General features: G+C 38.3%; 2 protein-coding genes across 2 annotated transcripts; one reads left to right on the forward strand and one right to left on the reverse strand.

Moving 5' to 3' along the window:
* Window positions 1-1,382: 1,382 nt before the first annotated feature.
* On the reverse strand, window positions 1,383-13,606 carry LOC109030513 (putative serine protease K12H4.7). The gene is given in 11 exon segments (XM_072298455.1): window positions 1,383-1,585; window positions 2,285-2,454; window positions 2,844-2,976; window positions 4,299-4,413; window positions 6,468-6,612; window positions 6,614-6,618; window positions 7,134-7,273; window positions 10,611-10,843; window positions 11,266-11,444; window positions 12,195-12,422; window positions 13,583-13,606. Coding segments are annotated over 11 exon segments (1,506 nt in total). The 5' UTR covers window positions 13,592-13,606; the 3' UTR covers window positions 1,383-1,436.
* A 452-nt stretch (window positions 13,607-14,058) lies between these two features.
* LOC109030514 (phenolic glucoside malonyltransferase 1-like) lies at window positions 14,059-16,745 on the forward strand. The gene has a single exon (XM_019041511.2). It carries the CDS (start codon window positions 14,670-14,672, stop codon window positions 16,053-16,055), a length of 1,386 nt encoding a protein of 461 aa, XP_018897056.2. The 5' UTR covers window positions 14,059-14,669; the 3' UTR covers window positions 16,056-16,745.
* The last annotated feature ends 2,573 nt before the right edge of the window (window positions 16,746-19,318 follow it).

Consider the following 19,318-nt stretch of genomic DNA (forward strand, 5'->3'; position numbering starts at 1 on the left):
CTTTGCTTCATGCTATGCTAACGCATGATGCATGAAATTGCATAGATTTTTCACGAGGAATCCAAATCTGAGCTTGGATTTTGGTTATTTTGCGTTTTAATTTATTTACAACTGCATGATGAATTACAGAGTGTTCTTAATTTGTCAGGCAGTAGCGATTGTTATATTTTTTACTTTTTTTCGATTTTTATAAATTAAACAACGAAGATGAAAAAGCTCAGTTCTTACATCCAGTAATCAAAACACGCATTTGAACCGCATTGCAAGTAAGCACAGTTAAATTTTAGGTCTCTTCTTTGCCTTTTTTAATTAGGGACTGAGAGTTACGTATGTATTGTCTGTTTTTGTTTTTTGGATGAAGGATTTGGCTCCATATTTTTTAGGGTAAGCTGTCTTATTCTGGATAAAGATCACATGAGGAGCATTGTAATACTCAAAAAGTTTAATACGATGTACAAATGGATAGAAAGGCAATACAAGTTTTGTGTATCTACGTATATTTAATTTATTTATTGATTATCAACTTTTTTTTTTAATCACTGCAATGGAGACGGAGGTTGAATTATTCCGCCCGACCTAAATTTGTGTTGTACGCAACCTTACTAATAATATTGAACAGCGTGTTTCAAGTTATTTGATCAGCAAAAAAATTATGTAATTTTAACTACTTAAAACATTAGTACAACTCCAATGAGTTGACGTGCTATTCCAATAAGTTGAAGTGTAGCCCGAATAAGTCGGAGCACAACTCAAATTTGCTGCACGGCACCGATAAGTCTTTGTACAACACTAATTTGGGTTAGCTGAGTCGAAATGCGGAGATGTTGCATGTGTGAGGGACTTGCGATTTGACTGTTGATTCGAACGTAAAATTTCGCGAGAAATACGATGGTGCCAATGGTTTTCTCTGAAATCAACTCCCAAGCTCAAAAAATAAGCTCTCAAGTTGAGGCCAAAATGAAGGGGATATCCCACGCTATCCTGAGAGTCCACGTCTACATCAAGACAAACTCTCCATGCAAAGCTAGGGAGCAAATACATCAGCAGGGTTGACGTGTTTTCAGTTTTAGAGTTCCCAAATAAAGTGGCAGCCCTGTCAATGTATTTTCTCCGTATCCTTGCAAACTCTGAGTTTGTCTTGATGTAGAGGTAGACTCTCAGGATAGCGTGAAATATCCCCTACATTTTGGCCTCAATTTGAGAGCTTTTTTTGAGCTTGGGAGTTGATTTTAGAGAAAACCAGTGGAACCATCGTGTTTCTCGCGAACTTTTACATAAGGATTAATAGTCAAATCGCAAATTCCTCACACATACAACATCTCCATTACCTCCTAAAACACATTGTGCAGTCAAAGTCATGGTAAATGATAATACTTTTGCAATGGATTTGATGTCACTGTTATTCTACACTGTTTTGATTTTCCAAAGTGTGATTTTCAAAAATCTGCTAGAGACAATTCTTCATCTTCAGAAGTCTTTGCTTTTATCCATCGTTCCAACATCCGTGATATCCTTGCTCGCGCGTTTTTGAGCGGTTGTGAATCAGTGTCTTGATCTGGCATCATGTCCGCACAGTGAGCAACTCCTGTAATGACCGTTATTCATTATTCGATGGCAAAAAGGAGAAGAAGAAAATGAACTCAAGTCTCCATGGTATAGAAATAAGGTTAACCCAACGACTCGGAACTGAGTTTCATTTGGACATATTTCTATCAAACGGAACTATGTGTATTATAACGTGAGCCCTGTTATGAACATATTCTTATGGGTCCCAGGGCTCATGTGTTAATGTACATAGTTCCGTTTGGCAGAAATACGTCTATTTGCGAGTGAGCATGAGTCAGTTGCGCTAAAATCGTGTTTTGATGGTTTAAGCTTATAAATTAGCAAAACAATAATATGATCTCCTCGAGCGCTGAGTTTCTGCGTCCAATATTAATAGAGATATCGCCCTAAAAAAATGACGTCATCAATGTATGACGTCATCCACTATGATAGTGCATATAACGATTTTTATCGGAATTGCATACTGTAAAATTGTATTATCAACTGCTTTCCCTGAGGAATCTCCCCGTCTTCCGAAATTCATTTGAAAATGTACGTAAGTCCTCTAGAATTGCTCGTTGCATGGATATGGTTGAGAGATGAAAGGTAGGAAATCTGCCTAAAATCTAAAAGTTTGTAACCTCCTTACTAAGGCATTCTCTAATTCAAATGAATCAGCAAGAATATTCGTCAAATTACTGCACACGAATGAATAAAAGTACAAACGTTTGCAACGAACCTTTAATGGTGATAGCGACACTTCCTTTGGGAGCTTTTTTCATGATGCCAAGTGGAGACCATGGGTCATTCATTCCGTGAACAAACGCCACTCTGGTCACAGGTAAGTTATACCCTCCGTAGTTCAAATTAGTCTCGTTCACAGACCTTTCGACGAAAGATGTGTCAAACCTGAAAGTAATTTTCAAAATAAAAGTTCTGAGCCTTTAAGAAAATCAGTCAATACTCGTATTCCATAAATAACTCTACATGTATGAATGTAACTCTATAAGTGTGACTTTGAGGGTATGATGATATTTTCTAAATGCATATATTGTGCGTAGAAGTATTATCACTAAATGCGGACGTGCAGAGATTAATAACTTTTAAGGAGTACTTTTTCTTGTGGCAAACCTCAATTTCTGCTAAAGTTTATAAAAAAAAAAAAACTTAGTTTGAAGGGACATAGTTAAAAATGTATCTTAAAATAAAACTTCGATACACAACGATATGAAAGCTTATAATGAAACGATTCCTGATTGTGGTAACTTTTTCCAACTAATTAAATGCTTTTGACTTACTTTCTATTGTACGCGTCTGTGCAAATGCTGTCGCCAAAGTCAGTAGTTATTTTATCTCCAAATAAGTCATTCTTCCTGTTGGACGTAAAGAACCAACCGAACTCGGTGCAAGTTTGGTAGAACCATTGTCGAACTAAAAATGTGAATGAAAATTGATGGTATAAGAAAACATTCGCAATTGCAATATATCGACGGTATAACCGAAAAAATCCGTACTTCGATATGTGATGCTGCAGTAGCATGATTCCTGCATGTTTTAATTTATTTTTCAAATGAAAAAATACGTAACATAATTTCTTGAAAAGATCCCTGATTTCATTTTCTCTAATGAGGAATGTTCCGCAAAAACTCCAAGCAAGATTGTTGCTTTGCTCCACTAATAAAATACAATTGTAGCGGCGATTTTGCATCACCGCAAACGAGATACGCGTTTTTGAAAAGTCACCGTCAATATCTGGGTCAAAACGGGCTGCAGGCTGATTACTGAAACTGATAGACGAAGTGATAGACATAAAAGACATATATAAGGAGTATGGAGCGTTCTTATTGGTTGAAGTGGGTGGTTCCTATATACTAAAGGAGAAAACGATGGACGAATTATAAGCCTCTTGTTGGTGGCCGTTATTTAATCTATTACCGACCTCCTTTGTCCATTGTAACCACCCTTTTCCACCAATAGGATCCTTATTCTATATCCCTTTTTTCTTCCCCTTGTCTATAGCTTTGTCTATCAATTTCAATAATCGGCCCGCTTGCTTCTCCGGCGAATTTCCCTTGCTCGATATAATGTTGTATATCTGAACGGTAGTGGAATCCCGTGTTTATCATTCATTAACATCTTTAAAGAGACAGCCTATAGATACAGTTGTATTGACATTGCAAGTGGTTATCGATGTAAGGTGACATTTACAGAAGACTGATGCCTGTCACCGCAAAGAGGTAGGTCCCTAACCACCTCCGACCATGATGAGTGACAGAATTTTCTAAAAGGGAATATCATTATATCTCAGAAGCTTTGCGCACTGGAGAGCCAGGAAAAATTGGCGGGGATTTTGGAATTGCTTATACGGGTGATCCAGACCACCCGTCCACTATCTCTATCCGGAGAACCACTGAAAATCGAGTTTTGAGGGTCAGGCCCGCCACAAAGGTGGGGACACTGGGTCCAAGGCCCGGGCCCCGGTACCATGGGCCCAGTATCCCCACTCTTGTGGCGGGCCTGGCCCTTAAAAATCGATTTTCAGTGGTTCTCCGGATAGAGACAGTGGACGGGGTGGTCTGGATCACTCAGTATATTGCCACCGCTAAAAGCAAAGAGAATCGTAATATTCCTCAAAAGTATTTTCGCGACGTGCTTGAAAATTCTCTGACTCAATGATGAAGGGTGAGAGATCAAGAGAGGCATATTAACGAAACCAGGTAAGGATACGCATAGTGCACGCTTAAAGAACTCACCTCCAAAAAGAACTCCCAAATTAGTATCCTTAAGAAAAGCCACCAAGTTCGCAAATTCATGGGCGAGGCATTGGCCCCCTCTGATGAGTTTGCTGAACTCGGCATATCGATGAACCTGGCAAGAATAGAACATTTCTATAGCTTTAATCGAAACTAATGTACAGGGTATGTTTAAGGTCACTGCAGGCACGTATTTTGTGGACCGTAATGAGCGTTATCACTACTTTATAGTTGTTTTTATTTTTTGGAAACAAGCGAAACAATGAGCTTACAGCCCCCTTCCCTAGATTTTTGGGAAACTAATCTTTTTCACTGAATTTTGGCGGTATGTAAGGAATAAAAGGAATAAAAAGTGGCTACTTCCATGCTATTTTGCCTTGAAATTATCAAAATGAACTATATGTTATCTAAATAATAAAAGGGAAATGAGAACCTCAAAAAAAGTTACATCTCAAGTTGAAGGGAAATTTTAGGGGGTCTTGGGTCTTTCAAGGGGAAAGACTTGCCTCCCCCTCCTCCTCTTCTTCTTCGGTGCCCCAATCCAAAAGCAACCCTTAAGTTGAGAAATCGATATTTTTGAAGTCATGGATGAATTCATCGCTAGAAAGTGTGAGAGCTGGAGGGTTATTTTTCTGACTTATGGCGCATCAATGCCGAAATTTAGGAAAAATCTGTTAGATAGCCACAAAATAGAAATGCACAATCAGTAAATCGAAAATTAGAAGATGAATTTTCATAGATCCGGTTGGCGATCAAGTATACCTGTGATGAAATTGATAATAATAGCCAAATTTTGGCTATACTACATCCACAATATGTTCCACACTAATAACAGTTCACTAAATAACTGTCCCAAAAATGGGAGGAAGATCTTGGCATCGACTGAAAACGATGTAGACAAACTTTTTGCGAAGGTGAAAATATCTTTTTTGACCCATGGATTATGCTTCTGCAGTCAAACTATTTAGCCCAGGAAGACCGTGCAGCGCAGCGTACTCATCAACAAGACCATCATGCCGAAGATACTGTCCACAAATTACGTAAATGCACCTAGGGGGAGAGGAGAGGGGGTCAAGAGGTGCCTTACGGGTGCCTAACGGGATAGGGGGAAATCAAGGGCTGGCTTAGGCGTACGTCGTTTTTGTTTGTCAAAATTTAATTTTCTAGATTCTATTTCTTCCAAATTTCGTTACTTTAAAGACTGACTACAGTCCAAATTTCGTTCTTTTTAAACGTTTAATGTTTTTTTTTTGTTAAAATGTAATTCTTTATGAATTTTTTGAATTTAAAAAAAACTGATTATTTTTTCAATACAGCTGTTATGAATTTTTTGAATTTAAAAAAAAACTGATTATTTTTTCAATACAGCTGTCATGATCTTATACCAGCGATTAGTAATGTTTAAAACAATACGATTTGTTTCAACACCATTTTTTCATTAAATTATGCATTTAAAAGATAGAAGAGTGGGGGGGGGGGGTCTGACCAGCCTTACGTAATTATTTAAGGGGGGTCTAGGCTAGCCTTACGAGTGTCTTACGGGGGGGGGGGGGGTGTAAAAGTCGGGGAAAGTACCGTACGTAATTTGTGGACGGCCCCTTAAATTGAAATGTAGATGGCTCATTATTCAATTTAAAGTCACTCATTAATTACGATTTTATGAGGTATCCAAAGATAGCGGGAGCGCGTGAACTTATATAGGGTCGAATTTAAACCATCTTGACAGCGGTGTCTCAAAATTTTCTCTCCTTAATTTTTAGAAAGGTAACCAATGAACATCCTCTTTCTAAAATTGTTAAAAATTTTCTTGCTCGTATGAAGGTTATTATCACAAGCAGTTGCACTCAAAAAATAATATCTTAGATTTTACCATACTCTGACACAGTGATACGGGTATGGTAATAAACACCAGACTCTATGGTGGCATTTACCATATTGTTGTAAGTATCGCTGAAGTTCTGGAAAATACAACCATAATTCAGGTGATTTTCACTAAATAGTTTCACTGTGTGAAGAATCGAGTAGACGTATGGTAGATGTTACCATATTTTTTTTTTTTCAGTGTGGTACTACCTTTCAAAAAATTATAAAACAGAAGATGAAATAATGTGACTGGTTTGCTTTTCTCTATTCAAATAAAAATCGTGAACGTGCTGAATCACCACTTACGGGACATTTAATACTCTCGTCCGTCATGTATTCACAGGCATTCTGGATTATTCCCACGTCCCCATACTGGGCGGCTGAACCGATAGGTATTGCGAGACTCAAGAAGAAATAACTGATATCATTTTTATTATCCTCCAGTGGTCTACAAGTGCTAGAATATAAATTTTCAAAATGTAGAACAGGGGAGACATAATTATTTCATACCAATAATTATTAAACAAACAGATCTTATGCAATAAAGATTAAACAAAAACAAAGACAACGTTAATGATTGCGGGGTGCTCATTCTTTTACGAGGGTCTAGCCTTAAAGCAACGACTGTATAATTGTCCTTGTCATCGTGTTGCATAGCCATTGTCTAGAAGGCAATTTTTTTAAACTGAAAAAGCAAACAAGAAAAACTACACACATTGTATTGCATCGTGTTGCATCGTATTTGTAGCCGTGCATGAAACTGAAAGCCGCAGCATGAAAGCTAAAAGACAGTGTTCTCGTGAAAAGTATGGCGTATTCATAATTGCACGAGACACGTTGCTGGGCGATTTATGCCCATGACATGTTCGACATGCTCATTAATACGAGACTATTCGACAAGTACATTGATACATTTTCTTTTCCAATTTCGTTTTTGTTTCTTTTGTCGGTTTAAAAATAGAGAAGACTTACTCGAAAAGATCGTGGTAATGTGCTCGCTTTGTTGCGTTTCAGCACACCCTCGCTCATAATTTTATTCGCAGCTCTGACTGCTTCCTCGCACTTGTGACTACCCAGGGATGACAATGACTTCGAGACGGTTTCGAAATATTCTGAAAATTAAGAGTCTTACAATTTTCAACGATAGTACATAACATCCTTTATTTTTTGTACTTTTTATCGACAAAATACGTATATGAACACGAATGTATGCATGCTTGCAGTTATTATGGCAGACGTTTATGAATGAGTTCTTGGCTGCCGTTATTTTTTGTAGTGCTCCGAAAACACAAAAAAATAAGGCCAAGAAAAAACAATCAACCGATTTCAGCTCCCTCTTAAGACAAGCGTGGCGCGCGCGCCTTCAACCTGTTCGATAGGCAATCTGCCTCGGTTTTAATGGTCACAAATTCTTGTATCTAAGGTAACCTAGAATCAAAGCGGGTACTCGGTACTCGTAATCCCATCTTACGCGGAGTAGCGATCGACCAATTAATAAATTGACTATCCACTTTCTGAGTGGTCACGCAATTTGAAGCTAAAGCGCACGAAAAAAAGCACGGCAATAAGGGAAGCATTAGAGGAATTTTAGCGATTTTAGACGATAATTTCTCGAAAAAATGGCGAGCCTGCATGAAGGCTATTTCCATTTAAATCTTCCGTCACATTCATACGGCGCAATGATACAACTATTTGAATTCTCCGGAATGCGTAAGATATTACGCCGCATTCGAAGGCGTTTTCAAAACAGCCAAGTTCCGATACCCGGATAATCGTTTTGCCTAGTTCATATTCTTTTGTTATATTCCGTACCACTCGTTTATTTTTTATCCTCGTAGAAAAACCACCCATTTGCTAAATACAATTCTAGCTGGAGCGCACTTCAGCTATGCATTCACCACTGCAAAAATGTCAAAGGAAATCGACACGCCCAGCGTGCATGGGGGCTATTTCCATTTAAATCTTCCGTCACATTCTTACGGCGCAATGATACAACTATTTGAACTCTCCGGAATGCGTAAGGTATCACGCCGCATTCGAAGGCGTTTTCAAAACAGCCAAGTTCCAATACCCGGATTATCGTTTTGCATAGCTTATATTCTTTTGTTATATTCCAAGCCCTCTTGTTTATTTTTTATCCTCGTAGAAAAATCACTCATTTGTAAATACAATTCTAGCTGAAGCGCACTTCAGCTATGCATTCACCACGGCATAAATCTCAGAGGAACTCGACAAGCCCAGTGTGCATGGAGGCTATCTCCATTTAAATCTTCCGTCACATTCTTACGGCGAAAGGATACAACTATTTGAATTCTCCGGAATGCGTAAGGTATTACGCCGCATTCGAAGGCGTTTTCAAAACAGCCAAGTTCCGATACCCGGATTATCGTTTTGCATAGTTCAAATTCTTTTGTTATATTCCGTACCACTCGTTTATTTTTTATCCTTGTAGAAAAACCACCCATTTGCCAAATACAATTCTAGCTGGAGCGCACTTCAGCTATGCATTCACCACTGCAAAAATGTCAAAGGAAATCGACACGCCCAGCGTGCATGGAGACTATTTCAATTGTAATTTTCCGTCACATTCTTACGGCGCAATGATACAACTATTAGAACTCTCTGGAATGGCGTGAGGTATCACACCGCATTTGGGTCGCGTGGGGATTCGGCCGGTCGGATTTTTCATGGGGATTCGGCCGGTTTCCGATTTATTATCCAGAGTGCGGAAAGTTTGGCAACAATGTACTAATGCGAAGCAGAGGAATACTCTTATCATGTTGGTGACATCTCGAGATTGAAATCACGCTTACCGGGGTCGTGAACTGACAGTCGGACGGATCAAATTTTTTAATTTGTGACGACGGTCAAAAAGACCGAATTTTAGTGTTTGGATGGACAAAATTAATCCAAGAAGTACTATTAAACAAGACTTTTTTATTGACGGGACATTTTTTGCATGTCCAAAACAATTTACTCAACTGTATACAATTCATGCAAAGTACAGAAGCACCCACCATTCTGTTTGCTGCATTCCTATTTTTTACGCTTTACTTCCGAACAAGCAGAAACGTACTTATCAACGCTTATTTCATTTGTTAAACGAAAAAATTTCCAACGTGGAAGCCAGAAAGTTTCTGTTTAGATTTTGAGATTGCTGTCATATCCGTTTTGTCAAAATATCCTGACGCAAAATTGCACGGGTGTAACTTTCATTTTAACCAGTCAATTTGTAGGAAAGTTCAGGAATTGGGTCTCAGCGTTGAGTATAAAGTAAGTACACCACGTTTTATTCATGTTTCTTCTGTGCATTGTTGCCAAACTTTCCATACTCTGAATAATAAATCAGAAACCGGCCGAATCCCCACGAAAAATCCGACCGGCCGAATCCCCACCTAATCCGCATTTGAAGGCGTTTTCAAAACAGCCAAGTTCCGTTATCGAAATAATCGTTTTGCATAGTTCATATTATTTTGTTTCCATTTCTAACCACTTGTTTAATTATAATCCTCCTATGAAAACCACCCATTTTTCCCTCGGACCCCCCCCCCCCTCCGTGCTAGGGGCTCGGACCTTAAAACTGGTACCAGGGCCCGAGGTGGGATGTGGCGAGCCTGCTTCAGGCGCTTGCTTGAAAAAGGCGACTATTCAGGCAACAAGCTTAACATGAATCTGGTACAATTTTATTTCAAACTCCCCCTCTGTAATCGCAATTATCGTCACACCGAAAATTGGAATTATGTTCCAACTATTCGCGCAATTTAATTGCAATATTTCTCGTGTGGTATAAATTTACAGCTTTCAACAATCTAATATATTGCAAAGTTCTTGCAAGACGCGTTTCTTAGAAATTGCCAAAAGTATACAATACATAAAAGTCATGACAAGATGCGGAACTAAATACTGAAGATCCACCGTAAGATGTAACCCATAAAGTTTTCTGGTTAAAGGATCAAGTATTTCTATTGAATTTGGTCCATACTGCCGTGCTGGGGAAAAACGCCGTATGAACCTTCTGGCGTTGCCAAATTTCCTTTGATAAAACGCTAATTTCCCGGTAAATTAATGAGTATTTACCTTTCGATTTTTCAGAATATTTTGCATGTAATTTCACCTAAAATTCCTGAAAATTCCAAGGGAAACTATTCATAACTTTCCTCAAAAATAAACATTTAATAGAAAGAAAATGTGGCAACTCTTGAATGTTCATACGGCGTTCTTCCTCAGCATGGCAGCATAGCGTCGCGTATTGTGGTGCCGAACATAATCGCCGAACTCCTCATAAATGCGATCAAGCCTTCTCATCTTCTGCGGCTCACTGGTATCTATTTAAGCCACATTTTTATGGAACTTGTTGTTGCTGTTGTTGTTGTTGTTATAATTTTTGTTGTTTATTTTGATGCTGTTGCCTTTGTTTTTTTTTTATTTTTATGAAGTTCAAATACTCACCGTGAAAATCAACCTTCGCGAGTAGAGGACCACTGGAAGCTACAGCAGCGTATACCAAGTGAGGATACCTATATCTGAGCCAAGCAGCCAAGGATCCAGCGTAGGACCCTCCGAAGACGATCCATTTTGGATTTTTGAAACCATGTTTGATGTTCATCTGAGTGATAAAATGCGCCAGATCAGCCAGTGCTTGTTCACTGCTCAAATACCTCAATGATTCTATTGATAAGTCCCTAAACAAAAGTAAAAGACGGTCAGATTCGTGGACAAAATCATTATGAAAAGTCAGACGTTTCAATACTTAAAAAATCAATTTTTTCGTGAAATTATCTGTCTTCATCGTTGTTATGTACACTTCTCACGGGACAATAAATAATTGAAGGCTTCACCTAGCTGTACTTTAGGACACTACTCAATGAGTTATTGCATGTAAGAATGTTGCAGCTATTGAAGAGCCCTTATTAATTGCACGTAGACTTGCATGTTCACGTTGAAAGAGTACGGCAGAAATTTCTAAAATCCATCCCTTTACGCAATACTTGCTCATGGCATCCTACTCGCAATTCTTGCAAGTAGTTTTTTTTCTTTATAATTCTAAAGGAAGTGCTTTAATAACAAGTGCTACAAAAATTGCAAATTGATTAAGTTACGATACCGTGGTATACTTTTTCCGTAGAATCTATGTTCAGTTGTAAAAGTTGCAGCTTTAAATTTCTCAGCTTGCTTAGACATGAAACTTCGCCGCAACCAGTCAGTGCTGATTGAACTTTCTCCTCCTATCATTAAAAAAATTAAATTGTTGCCACCATAATGCTCAAAATTTTCTGCATAAAGCTGGAAAAAATAACGAAAAATATACTTTAAAATAACGGTAAATAACTTTAAATAGTGAGGAAGTTAATTAATTTATGTTTAAATAGGTATAAATTTTAACTATTTTGCCAGGGCCTTTATTGTATTGAATAATTTCTCATTGCATTGTTTAATCAATACACCATTGTTTTCAGCAGAAACATCAACCACGATAGCAGTAGAATTCCAGTTTCTGGTATGTAATTGAGAATCATCTTGTCATTTTATAGTTAACACTTTTGCACATTATTATTGCAAATGGTAAACATGGTACTAAGTTCATTCGTAAAACCAACTGAACACAATTGTTGCCATTCATAGTAAACAGATCTTTGCTTCCAACTAAAATTAGACAAAAAATATGATATTTGCACAGTTGGTTGTTCGATAAATTGTGATGATGTCTTGCTGTCTTGGATAAAAGCCCTACTTGACACTTAATCCTCAGATTTTGTTGGCCAGAAATTTGTGACACAGTGATGTGCATACGTTTTGACTGGATACATTTTTTGGACTCGTTGAAAAAACATTTCCATTTTATGAGACCAAACGTGAATCGGAAACATCTGTCGTAATAAGGGTGATTAATGTGAGTGTTTATTTTATTAATATTAAGGTAAGATTATTTTTATTCTAAAATCTCGCAGAGGCCTAAGGAGTCCACATATTTATAAGTTTTCTCTTTTTGCATCTTCAAAATGTATTCCAGCATTTCGCGCATTAATCGCTTACCTGCTTCCAAGTATCCGTAACGGAGGGCGTGAAGTGGTCTAGTCTCTGCGTCAGATACTTCAGATCTATATCTTTGTATCGCTCTTCAAGCGATAGTTTTTCGGCATAATTTTCTAGTCTCCTCTTGACTCCCTCATAACCACTCAAAAGTCCAAGTTGTAAAGCTGAGTCCTGTGCAGAGACGCTTGCCAGTAGAGCAGCACATGTTACCAGTGGGAGCATCAGCATCTAAAACCAAAGGACGTTTAAGGCATGCTGGATCAACTTAATCTCTTTTTTTTTTATATGTACTCGCACTAAAATATTAAACTGAGTGATTGCCGTTAATTTGCGTAATATTTTAGAAAATATACCTCTAGTGTGTGTTGGGCATAAGTATAAGTGCCACTCTTTTTCCTGAGAGTGTACGAACCGAATTTGGAGATCTTAACAATTTTTAACGAAAATTTATCATTTCTGAATCACAATGACAAATTCCTGAGAATATCGTGTTCTAAGAATTTACATCAAATTCATATCTTACATTGATGGCTTAAGTGTGACGCTGCGTATCTTCATTGCGGTGTCCTATTTTCACTCCTGTCTTATTGCTTTAAAGAGGTACAAACCAACTTAAAAAAATATTGAATCATTCAAAATATTCCGCTTAGAAAAAAGAGAAATAAAAAAAAAAATGATTTAAAAAAATTACGATGACTAGTTATCCGACGTAAAAATGGATCGCGTTTAACAGGAAGGAATCAAGTCACATCAGCTATTGGCAAATTTAATCGAGCAATTAAATTTTATACACGAAAAATGTTCTGCGGATTTTCCTGCAAATTTTAGTGAATTTTCTCCATAAGGCGAAGCAAATTCCCTAACATTTTCAAAGAAATCCGTACAGACGTTCTCACATGAAATGTTAAATTGCCCTGTTAACTTTTGCAATAGCTGCTGTGGCTTGGTTCGTCTCTGTTAAAAGCGGTCCAAATAAGGTGTAGCAGGAGTCCGCAGCATCTCAAATGAAGAAACGTGATTTTACAGTTTGCTAATGACGTGCGTTTTAAAAGCACATATTTGGATCAATTGTTTTACGCGATTTGTGTTTCATTACTTACTATATCCTTTCATGCCATTCAAAATTCAGACAAAAAAGCTGGCGTGAACTCATGAGCAAAGACATTAATACCTACAAGCTAAAACAAGTTGATAATCAGTGGCGTGGCGTGAATTGCGATATATCGATTGTCATGCCATTTAAACCTATGGTAATGAATCGATTATTAAGGTGTTCGCTGCAAACACCCTGTTTATCGATCCTTTTCCATAGGTTTAAATGCCATACCAATCGATATATCGCAATTCACGCCACGCCACTGTTGATAATTTAGCAAAAGAGGATTAACCGGTTTCATCCGCCCACCATCACAATTACTGGATCGATGAACAGACCCCCGAGAGTACCGTGACTCTCTCCTGCGGGTCGATTGTTGAAATCGTTATCGAATGAGCCTGATCGATACATTCCTATCGCAGCAATGATTTCTATCGATTCAGGTCATTCGATAACGAGTCAAAAATCGATTGGGGTCTGCGGATCGATTGTTGAAATCGTTATCGAATGAGCCTGATCGATATATTTCTATATCGCAGCAATGATTTTTATCGATTCAGGTCCTTCGATAACGAGTCAAAAATCGACTGGGGTCTGCGGATCGATCGTTGAAATCGTTATTGAATGAGCCCGATCGATATTTCCCTATCTTAGCAACGCTGTCTATCGATTTAGGCCATTCACTAACGATTTAAAAATCAACGTGCAGATCCAGGGGCCCGGGCCCCTACCCAAACGGAAGAAGTGGTAGTCTGGTAGTGACTGGTGCGCGAGAGAGAGAGAGAGCGGACTCGTTTTCAGCAACAACGGAAGTTCGGCCCCCTTCATGGTTGTTACCTACATATGTTGAGCTTTTCGACTGCAGCAGACATCTTATCTCACTGATATTCAAGTACTGGTTGAACTTGTCGCATCCGCCTCCGAAAACTCTTCTCTCTTTTTAAAGCAGTGGAACTCTCTTTTTATCACCCACGTGATCGCGCGATGATTAAGGTTTACGTTACTCGAGTGTCTACATCGCGTGTTTGAAAGTGAAGTGTCTCTTCCTTCTTTTTCGTCTCTTTTTTTGGAAAAAAAACTAGTCAACTCAATCGAGCATCATTACAAACTGTAGTGTAATTTCTTCAGCCGTGTTAAAAATATGTATTTTACATATTATCCTATATGAAATTCTGAAATTCATAAATTTTCCGAGTGCATAAATGGCCTAAACTTGATGTTCCGCAACGACGTTCAGTGATATCTTAAATTAATCGGAATATTCGATATCGATGTATTCGATATCGATATAATCGATAAGTTTACTACACGCCAATACATATCAGTTTTCATTGATTTTCACACAGCGTTCTCCGACTTTTAGCTTTCAACGAGCAGTGATGTCAATATCGAGCTCAGTAGCCGTACTAAACGTAGTTCCAGTTTCTCCACCGACCGCCCCGGTAAACAACGCCTTTCAAGATCGCATCGGTCTCACTCATTTCGACTTATTGGCCCTACGCGCTCCTCCCAATCAGCGTCTCTTCTTTTACGAGACGCATCTTCCTATCTCTGCTTTTGCAGAGACAGTTATTCCAAAACTCCGTGATTCCCTTTCTCTCACCCTTCAAAACTTTCGACCTTTGGCGGGGACTTTGATCTGGTCGCTGCACTCTGACGAGCCCCACATCCGTATTAAGGACAACGATTCAGTCCCTCTTACGATAGCCGAAACGGATGCCGACCCCCAAAAATTATTCGACGATCCCTTCCAACAAGAAACAGACCTCCAGCAATTGCTGCCTCCACTGCGAGTTTCAGAAGCGGAAGCATCACTGTTGGCGCTACAGATCACACTGTTCCCGAGTGGTGATATCTGTCTTGGCATCACCTTCCACCACGCTGCGCAAGATGGGGCATCATTGGCTCTTTTCCTCAAATCGTGGGCTCACATCTGCAGACATGGAGACGACCCACCGTTACCTCAAAATTTGATACCGATCTTTGACCGTGCCTTTATCGACGATCCGAAAAATATCAAACAACTTTTTTTGGATCACTTATCAACACCCCTGACACCAGGCGGACCTAGGAATAGGAGCGTCAAACCTATGGAAAAGCCATTTAATGATAGGATGCACGGATCATTTAGATTAACAGTCGACGACATCGAAAACCTCAGGAGGCGAATAACCTCTTTGCAGGTTCAAAATACCTCACAAGAGCCGCCAGTCAGGATGTCTACAGTTGTAGTTACTTGTGCATACGTGTTGACATGCTTCGTTAAGGCCGGGTTGACAAACAAGCACGTTCGGTTTATTTTGCCTGCTGATCTTAGGAAGCGATTACAGCCCCCCGTGCCTGACAATTACTACGGGAACTGCGTGTTCGGCTGTACTGTTGATATGTCTAGTGATGATATAGCTGGACAAGATGGTCTAATAGTAGCAGCCAAAGCTATCAGCTCCGTAGTGAGCGAATTGGATGCAAATGATCATCGGAAATTTTTTGAGAATTTTCTGTTGAATAACACGATATCTCAGGAGGAAACAAAAGTGGGTGTGGGAGGGTCAATGTATTTCAGTCTTGATGAAAAGGATTTCGGCTGGGGTGGCCCAAAACATTTGAAGAATATCCCTCCGTGGCCCAACCACATTTATTTAGCGGAGAGGCGGGATGGTGATAAAGGTGTGGACTTTTGCTTGATGCTAGCGAAACAGGAAATGGCAGCATTCGAGTCAAAGTTCCTTGATGATCTTAAGTTATTGGAAAAGTGGAGCTGCTGACAGCTCTGGGTGAGACTTTAAATCTTTTCGATCGCGTATTCCGAGTCTCCAAAAACAATATTTTCCTTTTGGCAAAGAGGAAAAAAGGAGTCACTAGTTTAAGGGATGGAGATTAATCAATTAATTATTGGTTTCGTGAATTTCACGTATAGTATAGAGAATATTAATTCCGGCACACAATTTTAAGGCAAAATGTTGCTTGGTTTTATTGTAAGAAACAAAAGCCGAGAGAAAATCAGGCAACGCTTGATGTGGATAGGCTGATGGTAATCGATATTCACACTACATATCGACGGTAAAACTCAGAAACCACGTATCTCGTTTGGGGTGTGTTCAAATTTCCGCTCCAATTATATTTTTTAAAAGAAGCGAAAATCAACTTCATTCATTGAAGTTTTCAGAGGACTTCATTCACACGAAGATGGAAAGTCACTGCAGCCTTTAAAAACGATGTTAAGTATTCAAAAAATACAGTCTATGAGGAAGTCTGTAAAGTCACAAACCTATATACAGGGTTTGGTAGTGCTTCCGTTGATATACTCACTTTTATTAATTTGTAAATGCTTTACATTTCCATGTTTAATCTCAAAAAATAATTATGGTTAAAATTGATTCTTGTTAAAAAATATTATAATTTTCATTTGTGACTTTTAAACTGTTCGGGTATAAATAAAATAATTTTTATCATGATGACGTCTAAAAATTGGAGAAAAATACAAAAAAAATTTTTTTACACATGTCTGTTTTCAACAAATCGTATTCAAAAGTGTGAAATCGGGGCACAATGTGATAAAACGTCCGTCTCCGACTCACACTATTCTTCAGTGGCGTGGCGTGAATTGCGATGTATCGATTGTTATGCCATGTAAACCTATGGTAAAGAATCGATTATTAAGGTGTTCGCTGCAAACACCCTGTTTATCGATCCTTTTCCATAGTTTTAAATGGCATATTAATCGATATATCGCAATTCACGCCACGCCACTGTTATTCTTAAGCGTCTAATAGATAGGCAGAAAATGATGATGAGATTAGTTTGAACAACTTTTTTCATCAACCATCAATGTAAGAGATCTCATCTTTCGTAAAACCTAGTGATTGATATCTTCAATCTCATTAGTGCGCCTGCGCATTCACATCATAGTTTCGTTCACCGCAATCAAATAAAGTAATGACTGCCACTCGCAAATTGTGCGCACACATTGGAGTAAAGACAAAAATGTATTTGTTACTTTGGAGACTTCATAAGTCTCATTCAAAAACTGGCGATTATTCAATTATTGCAACTTGAAAGTACGCTGGAAAAAAGTCTCTACGAGCCAGGGTCCAGACACTTAAAAAAAGTGACATGAAAAAATCCTCTTGATTCAATAGAATTTTTGCTTGAGTCAGTAGGAAACCCGCTTCAATTAACAGATTTACCTCTCGATTCAAGCGAGAATCAAATTAAATAAAGAGATCTTTTTCTTGTCAATTTTTTTAAGAGTCAGAACTTTAAATCCAATAGACTTTTATTCCAGTGTAGCAAGAACGGTAGCAAAAGGATACCATGATGACCAGTATGTAAGAACTATCTTATTTCACATCAAAATTTTGGGCTTTGAATTAAAGTTCCTATACGTACCTTCAAATGCTAGAAATAACCAATAAACTGATTCACAAGAAAATTGTATTGTTTATATCATGAATTGGTCTAATTACTGGGTGAACTAAGCAAGTCTGATCCAGTAACTGTCCGCTGATATCTTCATAAACATATTTATGGAAGTGCTCCTATTTAAATTGCAACGTATCTTGGGCGGAAGTGAATAATCTTGAGAAGAGTGACACATTAAACGACTGATGACATTACGAGCAGAGATTGATTCATGCATGCACGGAGAAAAGAGATTGGTGGCCGCAACCAGGAAAAGGGCTATGTTTACCAACCCGCCTATTTCGTTTTCGTCATAGCTACACTCCTGTTTGATCCGAACAAAGCGGGTTGGTAAGTATGGCTAACGGTGTCACGGGCGGGCGGGTTGCCTTCTCCGACTACGCGGGTTGGTAAATCTTGCCAAGTATTAAAGTTTCACTCCTTACTCGTATTGTTATGTAAGAATAAACGCCTGGTAGGCTTTATTGAATGCCTGGTTTACAGAATGAATCGAGATTGTTCCAGCTCCAATCTGGCGGCACACAAAAACTGGGGCTTGTAACAGAAGGTGTTGGAAAAGAGCCCTTTTCCCCCCAAATAAAACGATTATGCACAATTAAACTCACCGAAACCGTGAAAAATGAAAAAGATTAATCTCTCGGAGGCTAATCCAGTGTATTTTGGCGACATTATTTTTTCACCTTTGTCGGGGTTCGAACCTACAACCTACCTAATACTAGCCGAGAACCCTACGCATTAAGCTAAAACCGAGCGATAATCGTCGCGACGAAAAATCGGCATATAACTTTGATTTTGTTGAAAAACTAGAATTTCTGCAATCAACTTAGATTTTTCCGCCAAGATGTACAATATATTATGAGATCCATACCGACTTACTTGCAATTTTTTGCTAAGGCCTAAATTTCATATAATTTTGTTATTTATTAGGTAGATTTTTTAAATTTATTTTTATTTTACCTAATTAATTAATTTTTTTTTACTTAATACTGTACTGTTTGCTATTTTTAATTCATCTAGCTCATTTACGCAGGTACTTTATTTTCTTTGTTATTTAATTTAATCTTTAAGAACTCAATGGATAGAGCCTGATCGAATTCTGAACTAACACTTGACTTTCACTAGTTTTCACTGGAAACACCTAATTTTTCCATCTGAAGAAACATTTTCAGAAAAGAACAAGTATAACTTCTTAGTTTGTAATTAGTAATTGGAGCATGGAAACAACAAATACACATACTTATCTACATCAGTAAAATTGTTATTAGGATCTTAAGCAAGAAATGCAGAAGTCACTAGAGTGTACATAAATTTACTTACATCAGAATTAATATCTCGAATTTGATTCTCCCACCAATTCTTTTTAGAAATGCAACTTATTTCATAGTACGCATTACCTTCAAATAAGTGTATGTTGAAAGTTCCAGATTGGTCGTAAAATACAACTTAGTGCTGTCTTTGTTTACCATATTTCAAGGTAAGCAAACCTGACGAGGTGGACAATGCAACTATTCCGGGTTGGTAAATTTGAGAGTGAAGGAGTTGGGTTTCTGTGACTAGTCGGTGTGTCAAGTGGTATCACGGTCCCAGTTAGGAGCACTAGATCATC

The sequence above is a fragment of the Bemisia tabaci genome, chromosome 3 (genome assembly GCF_918797505.1).
Source record: "Bemisia tabaci chromosome 3, PGI_BMITA_v3".
NCBI classification, from domain to species: domain Eukaryota; kingdom Metazoa; phylum Arthropoda; class Insecta; order Hemiptera; family Aleyrodidae; genus Bemisia; species Bemisia tabaci.

Bases quoted from the DNA above. Each gene is read 5' to 3' on its own strand.
- LOC109030514 (XM_019041511.2), top strand. From the start codon at position 14,670: ATGTCAATATCGAGCTCAGTAGCCGTACTAAACGTAGTTCCAGTTTCT.